The sequence below is a fragment of the Myxocyprinus asiaticus genome, chromosome 8 (assembly GCF_019703515.2).
Source record: "Myxocyprinus asiaticus isolate MX2 ecotype Aquarium Trade chromosome 8, UBuf_Myxa_2, whole genome shotgun sequence".
NCBI lineage: Eukaryota > Metazoa > Chordata > Actinopteri > Cypriniformes > Catostomidae > Myxocyprinus > Myxocyprinus asiaticus.
In genome coordinates this window covers 33,223,611-33,240,077 of record NC_059351.1, presented here as the reverse complement: position 1 = coordinate 33,240,077, position 16,467 = coordinate 33,223,611, and the positions used below count along the sequence as shown (strand labels likewise).

Genomic DNA, 16,467 nt, shown 5'->3' with positions numbered 1-16,467 from the left:
CACTGATGATATGCAGGTGCGTGTAATCAGAACTCAGGGGAGAGTGAGCACTGTGACAGCTGTGAGGAAGAAAGAGAGAGAGAGAGAGAGACTGGTGGATCCGTGACAAAAGGTGCACGATTGAGATATATTACTATATATTACTATTATAATTAGGGGTCAAGCCCCGAATTATTATTATTCTTCCGCTTCTTCCGCTCTTGAGTCTATGGCAGCCCATAGAACTGCTTGTGGGAAAGTTATGAAATTTTGCATACAGATAGAGGATAGTCTGATCTGTTATCACAGCAAATTTGCCGTCTCTACCTCAAACCCTCTAGCGCCACCAACTGCCCAGATTTGCACTCACATTTATGTTAATAACTTTTGAACCGTGAGTCCTTGGTTCAAGACGATTCGTTTGCACCCTATGACGTCATTTTCCATCGTGAAAATTTGTCCAGCATTTTGAATTTTCTGAAAAACTTTCTTTTTCAAACTCGTTCTAGGTGTTTTGTCCGATTTGCACGAAAATTGGCCTGCATCATCTAGAGGCACTCCCGACCAAAGGTTATTCACAGAATTTTGATAAACCATACTGTTTTCGAATGGCACTGCAACGAATTTGACAGAATGTGTAAAATTGAACTTGAGGCTGTATCTCTGCAACGCTTTGAGGGATTGGGACAAAACTTGGTACGTGTCACCACCATTAGACCCTGAGGTTATCTGCAACGTTTTGTCACACTGCCCCCTACTGGTCAGGAGATAGAAAAATTGCTATTTTGGCTTATAACTCTTGAACGCTTTCCTGCATGATAACCATCATGCCCAGATACTACCTGAGCAGTTTCAGAACAGCACTACATACTGGACAAAATTCTAAGATATTCTAAGATTTTTAATGATTGAAAGGTTACTTTTTCTAACTACTCATACACTGTTCATCGGACTCTAACCAAAAACATGGTGCCGATAATTGGCTTGCCCCCGGTATCGCTGCTTGCAGCTATATTATATTATTATTATTATTATTATTATTATTATTATTATTATCATTTGTTTACAAATGATTATAATATTTAAGTTGAATGGGTTCAAAAATAAAATAACTGTGTGAATGAAAATTGGACTGATGTCTTACAACTAAATTGAACAAATAAGAGATCTGAATCCTTTAAAGTCCAGATACAAGTTGAAAAAAAAAAAAGGCTTCTTTTCTACTGATGACTTAAACTGGAATTACTGTTAATTTTTCTGCTACATTATCCAGTATACTGGTTAACAATAAATGTTTTCTTAATAAGCTACACATTTATATTGAAATAATGTGTAGTTAGAGGTTTGTGTTTCTTTACATATTAAAGAGTACACCCAATTAGTTCCACACAATAATGTAAAGATATTCTAAACTGATTATGCAAAATAACAACACTGGTATCGGATCGGGATTGGTATCGGCCGATACTGAGATTTCCAGTATCGGAATCGGATCGGAAGAGAAAAAGTGGTATTGGTGCATCCCTAGTCTTGATACTGTTGTAATCCTCTTTGAGGTGCAGCGAGTTAGCCAGGGGAAGAGACAGGTACTTGTTACCATTATGGACCAGCATGGCTTTGAATATTACTTAGTATAAATACATGTTAATTTGGATTCATTTGTTATTTTTTTCTTCTGACTTTATGTGAATGAAAAGACACAAATTCACCAATTTTCTCATTGGAAATAGGTAAATTTCAAAATATCACTGTCCTGGTCACAAAAGCAAAGTTTGTGGGGAATAATAGCCATTTTCTATACTTTTGAGGCATAAGCAATTAGGAAATAACACTTACTACCCAGGAAAAAAAATAAAAAATAAAAATTGTTACACAGTGTAATTAGTCTTTAACAATTGTTTTGGATCCATTCATATTATACTATGTTTTCTTTTTCTGGTAACAGCTGTAGATTCCCTCCATCAGTGCCACCTCTGGCTGGTCATGGGATCATGAAGAGGAGAGGAGGCGGCAGGAGAAATGGCAAATGGAGCAAGAGCGCCTTCTGCAGGTACCACCAACCATTTCTTTACCATAACAGTGTTTATTTTACATGCAAACAACATGCATGGAGCATTAAATATATACAGTACTAGTTTGGACTGTTTTGCAATAGATTACAGCTCTGCATTCTCTCAACCAAAATGGGATGCTTTTAAATCATATTGAAGAAGTTCCTATGTATGCTGGGCACTTGTTGGTTGGTTTTCCTTCTCAATCCAGTCTAACTCATCCATTGCAAAGACATGTTTTTAATTAAGATGTACGTTTTGTGAAAAAATAAGGCATAATTAAGATTTTTTTTTTATTATCATTTAATTAGTTTTCTGTAATTAAATGTGATCATGGTACATTAAAACAGACATTAAAATAATCATAAATATATTTATATTTTGTCTCAAAGAACTTGCAAAAAATTGAATAGTCATCATTTATTTTAATTATTTAAAAATGTCATGCTGCACGGTGATATTGGCCCGAAATTGTGCCTGGATTGGAAATACGTTAAGGGCAAATCAGAGACAAGTTTGTTTCTGTGTATATATGTTTGCATTGGTGTATTTCAGGAGAAGTACCGTCATGATCAGGAGAAGTTGGAGGAGGAGTGGAGAAGAGCTCAGCAGGAGGTCTATGGAGAGGAGCACAGGGTTCCTGAGGTCAGAAGGATGATCAGAATTTAAAAGAGACCTGGGATTATTGTCTTCACTCTGTCTTTCTATTCAAAATCATGTCTTGAAGCACCGGAACCTATGAAAAGGATCACCCAACAATTGTAAAAAATGTAATCAAACCGTCGACCTTTGTAGCTCAAAATGTTAACATCTCTGGAAATGAGCAAGCAGATAACGCTGCCAAAAAAGCATTATGTACAGAACTCAAAGTACTCTATACCATCCACGATCTGAAACCTATCATCAATATGTCTACAGCAAGTGGCCATCAGAGTAATATCAAAAATTAACAAATAAATTGCATAAAATCAACCCTGATATTGGGAAAAGATGTTTTTTCCATTTTAATTATCAATTGCACTAAGTCATCTACACTCAACTGATAGGCTATTCAAGACTTGCACAACATTTTTTGCTATCAGGGGAAGATTGTGACGTGACAGAAATGTGACATGCCAGAGCCTATTATTATCTGTCAAACTAAATTTATTGGACTGTGGTATTTCTAGTCCGCAGCTAAATTCGTTCAGTTCTGCTGACACCCTTGCATTATTATTCTTTTTTTTCTTTTTTTTTTTTTGCATGACCTTAAAAACAAACAAACAAGCATCACTATGTCTTTTATTTACACGCCATCTGAATATGTAAATGTGTAAAACGTATTACATTTTATACTGTTTTCACCAGGCATGATACAGAACATTTCTAGTTACGTGTAATTTGTCTGTCCACACTGCTTAATCGCTGCCATTTAGAGCATATTGGAAGTTTAATATACTGGTTTTATCACATGTCGATTAATTGTGTCACTCTTGGTTAAGACACCGTGTCATACTTTTAGACTTTGTTTTGTCTTGTCTTTGATGTACCATCACTGTAGACAGTGGTTCTATTGCTTTAACTCTCAGCAGCCATTATAAATGGTAAATAGAATAACAATGCTTTTTTGTCATTTTCCTCCTGCGAGAATTAGGAGCAGAAAACCCCTGATGTGCTGTCCAATGGAAATGCCACGCCTTATATTCCACCTCCCTTCAAACAATCTACTGCTCCCACTTCAGTGGCACCCAATCAGCATATAGAGAAGGTAGGGATAACACAGAACTGACAGACCGCTGAGCAAATAGCAGCTAGACACCATTCACAGAAGGCAGAAACAGAGTGTGATTCAACCACAAAGAATCGGTGGTAAGAAAATAAGCTGCAGCTATTTTATGCTGTTAAAGGAATAGTTCACCCAAAAATGAAAATTCTCTCATCATTTACTCACCCTTATGCCATTCCAGATGTGTGACTTTCTTTCATCTGCTGAACACAAATGAAGATTTTTAGAAGAATTTCTCCACTCTTTTGGTCCATACAATGCAAGTGAATGGGTACCAAAATGTTGAAGCTCCAAAAATCACACAAGTCAGCATAGAAGTAATCCATAAGACTCCAGTGGTTAAATCTGTGTGTCTCACACACACCTGTCATATCACTTCTGAAGACATTGATCACTTTCACATTCTTCTTGTGTTTTTGGTGATTCACATTGTTCATGCATATTGCCCCCTAATAGGCAGTGAGAAGAATTTCAAGCAAAAAGGACTTAAATATTGATCTGCTTCTCACACACAACTATCATATCACTTCTGAAGATTAAAACACTGGAGTCGTATGGATTACTTTGATGCCTTTATGTGCTTTTTTGAGTGTCAAAATGTTGGCACCCATTCACTTGCATTGTATGGACCTACAGAGCTGAAATATTTTTCTGAAAATCTTCTTTTGTGTTCTGCAGAAGAAAGAAAGTCATACACATCTAGGATGACATGAGGGTGAGTAAATAATGATTCATTGTAGGGTGAACTATTCCTTTAATGCAAAAAGTATCCATCATTATGTAGTGTTCATTTCAGAATCTAGTCTGAAATAGTATTGTCATAATCTGCTATCGAGTGTGGAGTTGTATATGGTCCAAGTACATGTAAATCTTTCTGCAGCTTTGCTCATTGCTAGTGTATGTGTCTGTCTGCTGCTTCTGTTGCTTACTCTGTGCTGCTTCAGGTCAGAGGAGTCCTATGGGTTTGCCAAGCTTATGGTTTCAGACAGGTCAGTTTGCTTTTGGGGGCCATTTTTTTATTTATTTATTTATTTATTTTTTTTTTTTAACTACTACTGTGGCGTGAAGGAAGATGTTATACATTTTGGTGTCTTCTTCCAGTATCTTAAAGGTGAAGTGTGTAAGTTCAAGAGACTAACAAGAAAGGCTGAATTACAAACATTGAACACAGAACGTGCTGCTTTTAAAACATTTCTGTTTTTTGAGTGATCCAAAATGTTACCATTTGGCTCAAACAGTGACATGATTTTGGGGCAGTGCCATCTGTTTGGCAAACAATTATACATATTTTGTATAAATATTTTACATATATGGCAGGGTGGAAGGGGTGGTGGGATTTTTTTGAAAACGTGTTTGCTGCCAATTGTGGTGCAGAAATTACACACTTCACTTTAAATGCGTGGCTTGGAGTGCCACTGTTTTTTTATTACTGTTTATTTATCGATTTCTTTATTTTGTATAGGACAAAGTCAAAGTCAACCTCACTCTTGAAGGCCTTCACAAACAAGATGCAAAAGGTCTGAATGCTTTTTGTTTTGGTTATTGTTATGAGTTTCAATGAGCTATACCAGGTACCACTCTTTTCCTTAAAGTAATTTTCTCTGACATTTCCCTTCATTAGCCGCAGGGAGTGGTAAGAAGAAGGGGCGGCTGTCACAGGCAGAACAGGAACGCCTGCAGATCTTGGAGGAAATTAGGAAGAGGACGCAGCTCCTCACAGACAGCAGCTGGATCCGCCAGCATGGTACCAGCATCAACAAAGAGCCCATCACATTGGAAACATCAATCAGAAGTTTTTCTTTGCCTTTCTACTGTTAAGATTCTACTACTTCTGTAGAAATGTTTGCATTGCTTCAGCAATAATATATAACAAGTAAATCCATGAAAATAAATGGAATTTCAGCTATTTTATTATGCGAGTTGAAAGAGACCACGGAGTGCTACGAGAGACATAAAACTAGCACAGTGTAGGATATTGATTGCCTGGGACAATGGTCAAATATGCATTTTAGTGGTCATTATACAAAAATATTTGACCACAGAATGCTGGAATAGACCAATCCGATTCAAGTATTCTAGAGCAGGGGTTTTTAAACTTTTTGATGCTAAGGACCCCTAAATTTAATAATCCGTTTGTTAGGAAACCCCTGTATGAGGAAAAGAGTAAACATGATATTATAAAGACTTCTTGTTTTGAAAATTAAATAATTGGCTTTTATACTGTCATTGAACTAAAGCAAAAATTAATTATTAAAATATTATCTGGAAAAGCTAGATAAATTAATTGGTAAGAGTATACAATACATATTGTTTTATAGCAACTTATAGTATAGATAATTACAACCCTTATTTCTTACAATCAAGATATATGCTGAAATATGCTCATTTTGTTTTTCTTTTTTTTTTTTTTCTGTTTTTATTTCTAACTCTGCCTGACAATACAATAAAATAATCATGAGTAGACTAAAGATTTCAGAATGAAATGGTAATAATGTCCCCGGACCCCAGTTTGAAAACCCTTGTTCTAAAGAGCCATGTAATAAGAACTATTTGAAATTTTCCTTGACAGCCATTTCAAAAGTTCACAAACGATTTCCTGTATTTCACTATGGCATAACACTGAACCAGAACACATTCACCTTTAAGTGCAAAGTGAGTGTTTAATATCTGAATCTGTGCCTCTCCATTACAGATATGAATCTCTGGACAACATACACACAAGCAACTCTTGGTCCAGGCAGCCTTACATTTCAAGTATGGCAAGCAGACCTCACTCTGCTGTGGGCAGCACTGGCACATACAAAAGTGGATGCAGCAGCCTGGGCCCTGGCTCAGCCATCTTCTCTACTGGTCTGAAACAGAGCTCCTTTTTTGCCTCCAACTCTCTAGCTCCACCAATCACAGCTTCCACAGAGCCGTCAGTCCCAGAGTCATGTTCCAACACTCAGAAGCGTGGCAGGTATGGAATAGTTTTAGCTAAATTTAAGCGCAGTGATTCATAATGATTTTGTGCCTTATGTCTTTAGTGACATAAATTACCAATCAAAGCATTACTGTATGTTAATGTATTAGATATACAGTTTAAACACTGCCCAATTTAATTATGTGCTGCTCTCTTTTCTAAAGAAGGATCTCACTATACCTGATCTTTAACAGGTATTTTAGCAATTACTGGCTGAGTTCGGAATGGAAATAGCATACTGCTTACTGCACAATGCATAGTGTATAATGCTTTTTTTAAATAGTAAGTGAAACAGTACACAATATTTAATGGTAAATGATTCAGACAGTAGTATGGTACATTGTAGTCCCATGTCTGTAAGTTTCATGTTACATGCAGCAATTGGAGTTCAGTTATAATTCTGAAAATACATGTTTCTCTGTTTTTATTTATTTTTGTAAAAAAAATATCTTCACCTTTGGATCTGCGATCAAATAAAAGACTCAAGTTGATGCTAAATATCGCAATTGATATTCCTTCCAGTTCTTTTGATACATTGGATGCACGTTTTCCACTCCTCCTGACACATTTCACAATGCAGAGTGTGGGTACAGTATCCCACACAGTGTGCTCTGGTTGTAATTTGCACATTTTGGCAAATGTAATTGGTCAGTAGGGTATTCCATGCATACTGAAAGTTCACATACTGTGCAATACTTATGCATATTGCAAAAAGTAGTTGAAGTACAGCAGTATGCTATTTCGATCATATCCTATGCCAGGACCTTTCTGTGCTGTCACGTCTGCCACCGGCCTCTCCCGTTACATGTAGTGAAATCATGGCAAGGGCAGAGCAATGCTGTCTTCTGTCTGACTTTGATCTCTGACACTGGCATGTGGTGCCTGGTCAGTGGCAGGTGGATGTGCTCGAGGTGTGAACAGCCTCTGGGGAAGAGAGCTGCCATGGTCGTCGACTCCCAGGAGCTCTGTTTTCACATTGCTTGCTTCAAGGTGAGACTGAAGGTCACCTGAAACAGAGCTAGAGGGCCCTCCTGGATCTGTTTCACCTGGGTTTCTAACATTCATCATTTGGGAACAACAGGAGATTATTACCCAACTAATGTCGATGAATTCCTTGTATTTTGATGTAGGCAATCAGAATACCAGCTGTGCTTACAAGCAGATCAAATATGATGGACAAATTAGAAATGGTTTAGATTTAGATTTTTAGATTTAAAGGGATGAAACAAAAAAATCTGTAATTTGTTCCAAACCTTTGTCTTATTTTTTCTTCTATGGAACACAAAAGGAGATGTAAGTCAGAGACTGACAGTCTCAGTCCCCATTTACTTGCATTGTATGGCAAAAAGAGCAGCGTCAAAGTTCTTCAGAATTTCTCCTTTTGCGTTCCACAGAAGAAAGTAAGTTATATGAGTTTGGAATGACATGAGGGTGAGTAGGGGAGAGTGGGGCAAGATGAGCCAATTTTTACATTTGTTGTCTCCTATACTAGGAAAAATTAGACAGAGGTAAAAGGAATAGAGCTACCTTTATTTCAAGGTGACTGCTATCACTTAATATTATAAAAATTAGCCTGTGACAGAAAGCCAGAAACATATGACCTTTAAAAAAATCCATTGGGCCAACTTGTCCCAGGTTAGGGGCAAGCTGCTCCTGGTCAGTCTGTTAGATGAGCCATCTGGGGGTAAGTTGACCAGTGGAAGTTTTCCAGTGATACACTGGATGAAATTCCACAAATTATTTTGTATCTATAATTTCTAATCTATAATCTATTTATTTACTAAATGTCCACTCAGTAAATTTTGTTGCTTGTTTCATCTTGGACTTACAGTGACACCTAGTGGCGTGGGTACAGCATCATTCAAAATCAATAGTTTTCAGTCACAGATGCCATTTGTAGAAATTTAGTACTCAACAGTTAGTCATTATTAATTTAATCCATGAGAGAATGTATCCAATAACAGGGTGGCTTCTGAGATTAAGCAAATAATATTCGACTGGTCATGCGATCATAACATGGCATCCCCCATGAGGAGACCCTCTCCATGTAGATTTAAACAGCTTTTATAATGTTACTGATGTGACTGGAGTCTTCATCTCATGTAAGTGTTTGTGATTTTATACATATGTTTCAAAATTACCATTAATTTCTTTAGAAGTAAAACCTTTTTTAATGAGGAAAAAATTACTGAGTGCACCTTCAATTATAATCTCCTACTTTTACTCTTGTTTCCTTTAACACTAATAATTGTTATTGATAATGTAAATGATGGAATGATTTAGATCAAAGCAGAGCCTACAGTAAATGTGTCATACAGCATATGTCATTTTGTACCTAAATAAAATTGCTTTGGCACAACAATCAGAAAACCTCAATTGTACATTTTTTTTACTTTGGCCAGCAAAAAACACTTTTTCTATGAAAACACACTTGCCTCTTTTCCTATGTGCCTCTTCTCTTCACAGCCAGATAGAAATGATGGATAGATCCTGGTCACATGACTTAAAATATGTACAGTTGCCTAGATACATGGGGTGGGTCAACTTACCCACCAGCCCATCTTACCCCACTCTCCCCTAATGCTTTGATTCAACATTACAATGATGCATGAATACTAGAGATAGCAGGATTCTGATTGATCTCTGGCTCTGATTTAGAAATTGATTCATTCTAATTTTATAACAGAGTGCTGTTTGCTTCAGTGAATGGCAAATTGTAATGCAAAACAAAATCCAGCCTGTTTTCTGATTGCCTCATTGCAAATAAACTCTTAGAACTCAACTCTAAAAATGCACCTTCTTGCTAACCAGAGCACAGCCAATGAAAGGCTTACCTGACCTATCCATCACAGGGACCCTGCCAGTCACTGATCACACAGCCTGTTCCAATCACAAAAATATATATGCTTGGGTCTTTGGTCTCTTCCTTACCTTACAATTATGTTTGTCCCTTTTTGACTCCTGCAAGGATGACAGCTCAGTTGCAGGCTTTGTTTTGTTTGATATAGCTGCCTGTTTCTTCACTGTGGCATAGGGCATCAACATCACTTTCACCAGCCTTCTCTAACACAAACAAACAACTTTTCAAAAAGCTATGGTGGAGGATCTGCCTTGAATCAGTTGTCATTTTGGCTGATCATGGGATTTGCTTATTTGCCACTCTGCTTGGAGTCATGGAAACATAAGGGTTATAGCCTCTGATCTTAATCAGCTGTTTAGCCTTTCATTAAGGTTATGACATGTTTGCATACTCATTGTTTCTGATTGTCCTTGCAGTGTGTCTGCTGCAGGACTGACCTTGGAAGAAGAGCGGAGTCCGGAGCTCAGGTCAGAGTCCAACACTGACAGCTCTTCTGTAACACCTGCTACAGTAGACTCAGAGGTAAGTAACAACTACCATGTCATAATTATGAAATATAATTCAACAAATAGTGCTGCTGTTCTGAATATCAGCATGGCTGTGATTCAGTCATTGGTGTGAGGCGACAGACTAGTATTCAGTACTGCAGCATGGATGTGAGTGTGACATTGCTTTTTCGTACAGTTCAGTTCAATAAACAAAGTTATTTATTTCAAGTAACTTGCAGTTTTAACATGAGCAGTTATTTTGTTAGTTTTTGAAGGAAAGCCTGTTGTGTCACCATGCAGCATGCATACTAACTGATTTAGTGCTGTTACACTAAATATCAGCACTCTTGAATTGCTGCTTGCTATCAAAGTAGTGAACTGGATTTAACTGTTTTATAGTATGACAAAATTGAAATATATAAAAAATGTCAAAACATTAAGCTTTTAATGGTCTCCACAACAAATCATTGGTCAGGAAATTAATAAGAATTAAACTAATGCACTCCTGGTGCACTTCTGTGCCACCATTTGCTCATTAACTTTTGCTGCAGTGAACTGTTTGGGGAAAAAGCTGGAAACAGGGAAATTCACTTATATAGTCTTCTTGTATGCAGAGGTAAAATCATGATAATGATTAAAATAACAAAATTTACAAAATTTTCCAAAAATATCTGCTGGGATGTGTTTTTATTTTTTTAAAGATTAAGTTATTAGTTCAAAGGCCTGATTACAAACTCATAAATGGAACCAGGAATGATAAAGCAGGGAGAGATCTACAATATGCAGTGTAAGGTAAAGGAGTGAGAAAATATGCTCTAAAAAAAAAGCTAAATATCATGCAGGGGTTGCTGTCAGAAATCACATAGCTGGTCTGCATCAGGCCAACTGTAGCTATTATGAAGTTTACAAGGCCCTAAAGGCAGAGAAAATCCCCATTTCACCATCAGCTATTAAGAGAATAGGTCAACACTTTGAAACAACAGGTGATGTTGCCAGAAAAAAAGGATCTGGAAGGCCCAAAACCTCTTCATGCAGGGATGACCACCTGCTGAAATTTACAGTTCTCAAAGACAGAGAAAAAAAAAAAAAAAATGACAAAAACTGACAGCAGGATTAAAGACCTCAGAAAACAAGACTCTTTCAAGAAGAACAATAACCATAAGGTTATCTAATGCTGGTTTTGTGTCTAGAAGGTGTTTTAAAAAGCCATTGCTGTCTCAGAAAAACATCAAAGACAGAATGAAGTTTTTGGCAGAATATGGAAAGTTTTATTCGGAGTGGTTCCGCAGAGTTGTGTGGAGTGAGGAATCACGATCTGAGTTGCATGGTGATGCTTCAGAGAGGTGTCTTTGAATATCTGTTGAGAAATACAGTAATGAATGCATCTGTACCACAATGAAGCATGGAGGAAGAGGTGTCATGTTGTGAGGAGCCTTTTCAGCTGCTGGGACTGGTGAGCTGCTTCACTGTGAAAAGTAAATTAATGCATTGGAGTACAGGAGAATATTGCAGAAAGGCATGCTTCCCACAGCTGAAAAGTTGTTTTCTTAAAGAGGAACAATCAGATGTTATCTTTCAACAAGATAATGCTCCTGCTGAAACTGCAAAGTCCACCAAGAAGTGGCTTGAGAACAAGGCCATCAGGCTCATGATTTGGCCTGGTCAGAGTCCAAATTTGAATGGGAAACATTTTTCAGCTACTCAAATGTTTGAAGCCATAAACATTGAGTGGAACAATATTGACTCTTCTTTCTGAAAAAGCTGTCCGCAAGTCCACAAGGCTTAAATATTTAAAGAGATCAAAGGGAAAAACTATCCCATACTAATTTACTTTATTATTTCAATTCTTGCTAATTTCCTGACCCTTTATTTGTGGTAAAGACCATTAAAAGCAAAAATATTATTATTATTTTTTTGCGCTAGTGAGTGTGTGTGTGTGTGTGTGTGTGTGTGTATGTGTGTGTATATATGTGTATATATATATATATATATATATATATATATATATATATATATATATATATATATACACACACACACACACACACACACACACACACACACACACCGATCAGCCACAACATTAAAACCACCTGCCTAATATTGTGTAGGTCCCCCTCGTGCTGTCAAAACAGCGCCAACAAACAGTTTTAATGTCAAATAAAAGTAGGCTATATGCATTAACTACTCAAAAAATTTTACAGCATTGTTTAATTCAATAAACCTATTACATTTGGCAGACCCAATAAATGGTAATACTGAGTGAAATCCAGGACAATGTGTATAGCCTAGGTCTATGATAAGAATTATCTTTAATATTTTGTCACAAAACAAAACAATATCCTATACTTGATAGTATTACGTCATGCCATTGTATCTTCATCTCTCCAAAACTGCACAGAACTACCGTCTGTTCAATGTGAGATGCACTGTTCTTAAAGAGACAGTAACCATGTTTTAAGAGATGCTTACATTTAGTCGTTTAGCAGACATTTTATCCAAAGTGACTCACAAATGAGAGACACAACATGCATAAAAAATATTGAAATCAATTATGTTCACTGTGCAAGTATAGGACACTTGATTTTACTTTTAGAGTTATGTGTGTTTTTCTGTATTAATATTTAATTTTAAAAGAATACAGTTTGATATATGCAACATTTACTTTTGGCTCACTGCCCTCAATCAAGTTTGATTTTTGGCCCTTCATGGGAAAAAGTTTGGGCACCTCTGCTCTAGTATTTACTCCAAATGCTGCCAAAAACAAAAAAAACATCCAGTAAGTGGCAATTCTGCAGATGGAAACACCTTGTTGATGAGAGAGATCAACAGAGAATGGCCAGACTGGTTCAAACTGACAAAGTCTATGGTAACTCAGATAACCGCTCTGTACAATTGTGGTGAGAAGAATAGCATCTCAAAATGTTATTCTGAGATGCGGGTTGGTGCTGTTTTGGCAGCACGAGGGGGACCTACACAATATTAGGCAGGTGGTTTTAATGTTTTGGCTGATCGGTGTGTGTATATACACTACCGATCAAAACTTTTGAAACACTTGCCTGAAATGTTTCTCATGATCTTAAAAATCTTTTGATCTGAAGGCGTATGCTTAAATGTTTGAAATTAGTTTTGTAGACAAAAATATAATTGTGCCACCATATTTATTTATTTCATTATAAAACTAAAATTTAATTTAAAAAAAACATTTTTGAAATTGATGACTTGGACCAAATAATAAAGAAAAGCAGCCAATACATGCCCAACATAGATGGGAACTCCTTCAATACTGTTTAAAAAGCATCCCAGGGTGATACCTCAAGAAGTTGGTTGAGAAAATGTCAAGAGTCTGCAAAATCTAGGCAAAGGGTGACTACTTTGAAGATGCTAAAATATAACACCGTTTTGATTTATTTTGGATTTTGTTTAGTCACAACATAATTCCCATAGTTCCATTTATGTTATTCCATAGTTTTGATGACTTTACTATTATTCTAAAATGTGAAAAAAAAAAAAATAATAATAATGATAATAATTATAATGAAGAATGTGTAAGTGTTTAAAAACTTTTGACCGGTTGTTTGTGTGTGTGTGTGTGTGTGTGTGTGTGTGTATTAACTCAGCAAAAAAAGAAACGTCCCTTTTTCAGGACACTGTATTTTAAAGATAATTTTGTAAAAATCTAAATAACTTTGCTTAAACCCTTTACAATAAAGATCTGTAAAGTTTGCCATGCTTGTTCAATGAACCATAAACAATTAATGAACATGCACCTGTGGAATGGTCGTTAAGACACTAACAGCTTACAGATGGTATGCAATTAAGGTCACAGTTATAAAAACTTAGGACACTAAAGAGAGCTTTCTACTGACTCTGAAAAACACCAAAAGAAAGATGCCTAGGGTCCCTGTTCATCTGCGTGAATGTGCCTTAGACATGCTGCATGGAGGCATGAGGACTGCAGATGTGACCAGGGCAATAAATCGCAATGTCCGTACTGTGAGATGCCTAAGACAATGCTACAGGGAGACAGGAAGGACAGCTGATCGTCCTCGCAGTGGCAGACCACATGTAACAACACCTGCACAGGATCGGTACATTTGAATATCACACCTGCGGGACAGGTACAGGATGGCAACAACAACTGCACGAGTTACACCAGGAACGCACAATCTCTCCATCAGTGCTCAGACTGTCTGCAGTAGGCAGAGAGAGAGAGCTAGACTGAGGGCTTGTAGGCCTGTTGTAAGGCAGGTCCTTACCAGACATCACCGGCAACAACGTCGCCTATGCACCTTCGCTGGACGAGACAGGACTGGCAAAAACTGACGAGTCGCAGTTTTGTCTCACCAGGGGTGGTGGTCGGACTCGTGTTTACCGTCAAAGGAATGAGTGTTACACCGAGGCCTGTACTCTGGAGTGGGATCGATTTGGAGGTGGAGGGTCCGTCATGGTCTGGGGCGGTGTGTCACAGCATCATCGGACTGAGCTTGTTGTCATTGCAGGCAATCTCAACGCTGTGCGTTACAGTGAAGACATCATCCTCCCTCGTGTGGTACCATTCCTGCAGGCTCATCCTGACATGACCCTCCAGCATGGCAATGCCACCAGCCATACTGCTCGTTCTGTGCATTATTTCCTGCAAGACAGGAATGTCAGTGTTCTGCCATGGACAGCGAAGAGCCCAGATCTACATCCCATTGAGCACATCTGGGACCTGTTGGATCGGAGGGTGAAAGCTAGGGCCATTCCTCCCAGAAATGTCCGGGAACTTGCAAGTGCCTTGGTGGAAGAGTGGGGTAACACCTCACAGCAAGAACTGGCAAATCTGGTGCAGTCCAATAGGAGGAGATGCACTGCAGTACTTAATGCAGCTGGTGGCCACACCAGATACTGACTGTTTATATATATATATATATATATAAAACATAAGGATTATAGTTTAATTGTGGCTAGCTTTGTAATTCTTAATGTTCTCCAGATAGCCATATGCTTTAAAGAAATATTCCGGGTTCAATACAAGTTAAGTTCAATCGACAGCATTTGTGGCATAATACTGATTACCACGGAAGTGAATGGGGCCAATTTTTGAAGGGTTTCAAGGAAGAAATGTGAAGCTTATAATTTTATAAAAGTACTTACATTTAATCATTTTGTTAAAAATATCTTTTTGCCAGACCAATGGCAGGCAGGGCAAGTGTTCTGGGAAACCTTTTTGAAAATAGTAATTATTACGCTTGGTGGCACTAGTGGCTGAGAATTTACACACTTCACCTTTTAAAACCCATCTCAAAGTCCAGTCAAGGCCTAGGCCACAAAGTGTGTACAAAACACCAGCCTAAAATGTTGAATGTAGACAAACGTTTCTGATATGATAATGATATCAACTTTTTGTATCATGAATACAGGGCTCTTGTTTTTAAATATGCTTTAGTTTGTTAGAATGATACTTCGCTAACTCAAGATTTAAACTGTGCATTTTCTCTGTCTGTTCTGCCATCTCCAAATGACCAGAATGCATTGCTTCAAATTGAAGAGGAGTGTACCACAGAAACGGCCACAGGAATTGCAACTATTGGCACAACCTAACCACCACAAACAGGCCTTATCCACTGCTTCACTCTCAACCAGACTTTGACAATCAGTAAATTGAGACTCATCTCAGACTATGACTTCTCCATAGTGAAATGTTAGAACATGTTATTTTGGCCACCACATCATTGCTGCAACCCCTGAGGTTGTTTCTATACTGGCTAACATCCACATTGAGGTGTAATATGAAGTAATGCAGAAGACTTGTGCATTCCATGTGGCATTAGTGGCAAGTAATAACATGTCTAATGTGTCTCATGATTCCTAAAATCTGTTTTATATGTTCTTTTTTTTAAAATGTAATTTCTTTCTCAGAACTAATTTAAATTTGGCACACATGATATTCTCTTATTTCTTTAATATAAACCTTGCTCTCTCAGATTTATCATATCTAATAAATGTCTTTTTTCTAAAACTTTATATATTGGTATAAAGCACATTGTGATTATGGTGATTAATTTGTTTGGTATGTTGATTAAAAGAGGATTTGTAAGCGCTACCTTGCGTTAAAAGGTGGTAATGTGTATTTAATTTAGGTGTTGGGCTGTCATATTTGTAAGGATTGTGAACTATTATGTCCAGTAGGTGGACGTAATGGCACACAGATCTGCTTTTCTGTTTAGAAGATACTGAGCTCTGCCAATCAGATGGGCCAATACATAGATACTGCATATAACAGTTAGATCAAAATGCCTGAGAAGGTTCCACTCAAGCCCCCATGTTAAACCTTTCTGTTTGAAGTTGATGGGATGTGGATCTGCAGACTGCACTGC

The 16,467-nt window shown here is 37.4% G+C and overlaps 1 protein-coding gene across 1 annotated transcript in view; it reads left to right on the top strand.

The window, feature by feature from the left end:
* The window catches only part of LOC127444754 (LIM domain only protein 7-like), a 28,711-nt gene extending 12,829 nt beyond the window's left edge, over window positions 1-15,882 (top strand). The window contains exons 2-9 of the mRNA XM_051704314.1: window positions 1,931-2,029; window positions 2,586-2,675; window positions 3,664-3,777; window positions 5,258-5,312; window positions 5,417-5,539; window positions 6,488-6,754; window positions 10,034-10,139; window positions 15,617-15,882. Of these exons, the coding sequence (XP_051560274.1) occupies window positions 1,931-2,029; window positions 2,586-2,675; window positions 3,664-3,777; window positions 5,258-5,312; window positions 5,417-5,539; window positions 6,488-6,651 (645 nt within the window). The 3' untranslated portion in view covers window positions 6,652-6,754; window positions 10,034-10,139; window positions 15,617-15,882. The remainder of the gene's footprint in view (window positions 1-1,930; window positions 2,030-2,585; window positions 2,676-3,663; window positions 3,778-5,257; window positions 5,313-5,416; window positions 5,540-6,487; window positions 6,755-10,033; window positions 10,140-15,616) is intronic.
* Window positions 15,883-16,467: the final 585 nt, after the last annotated feature.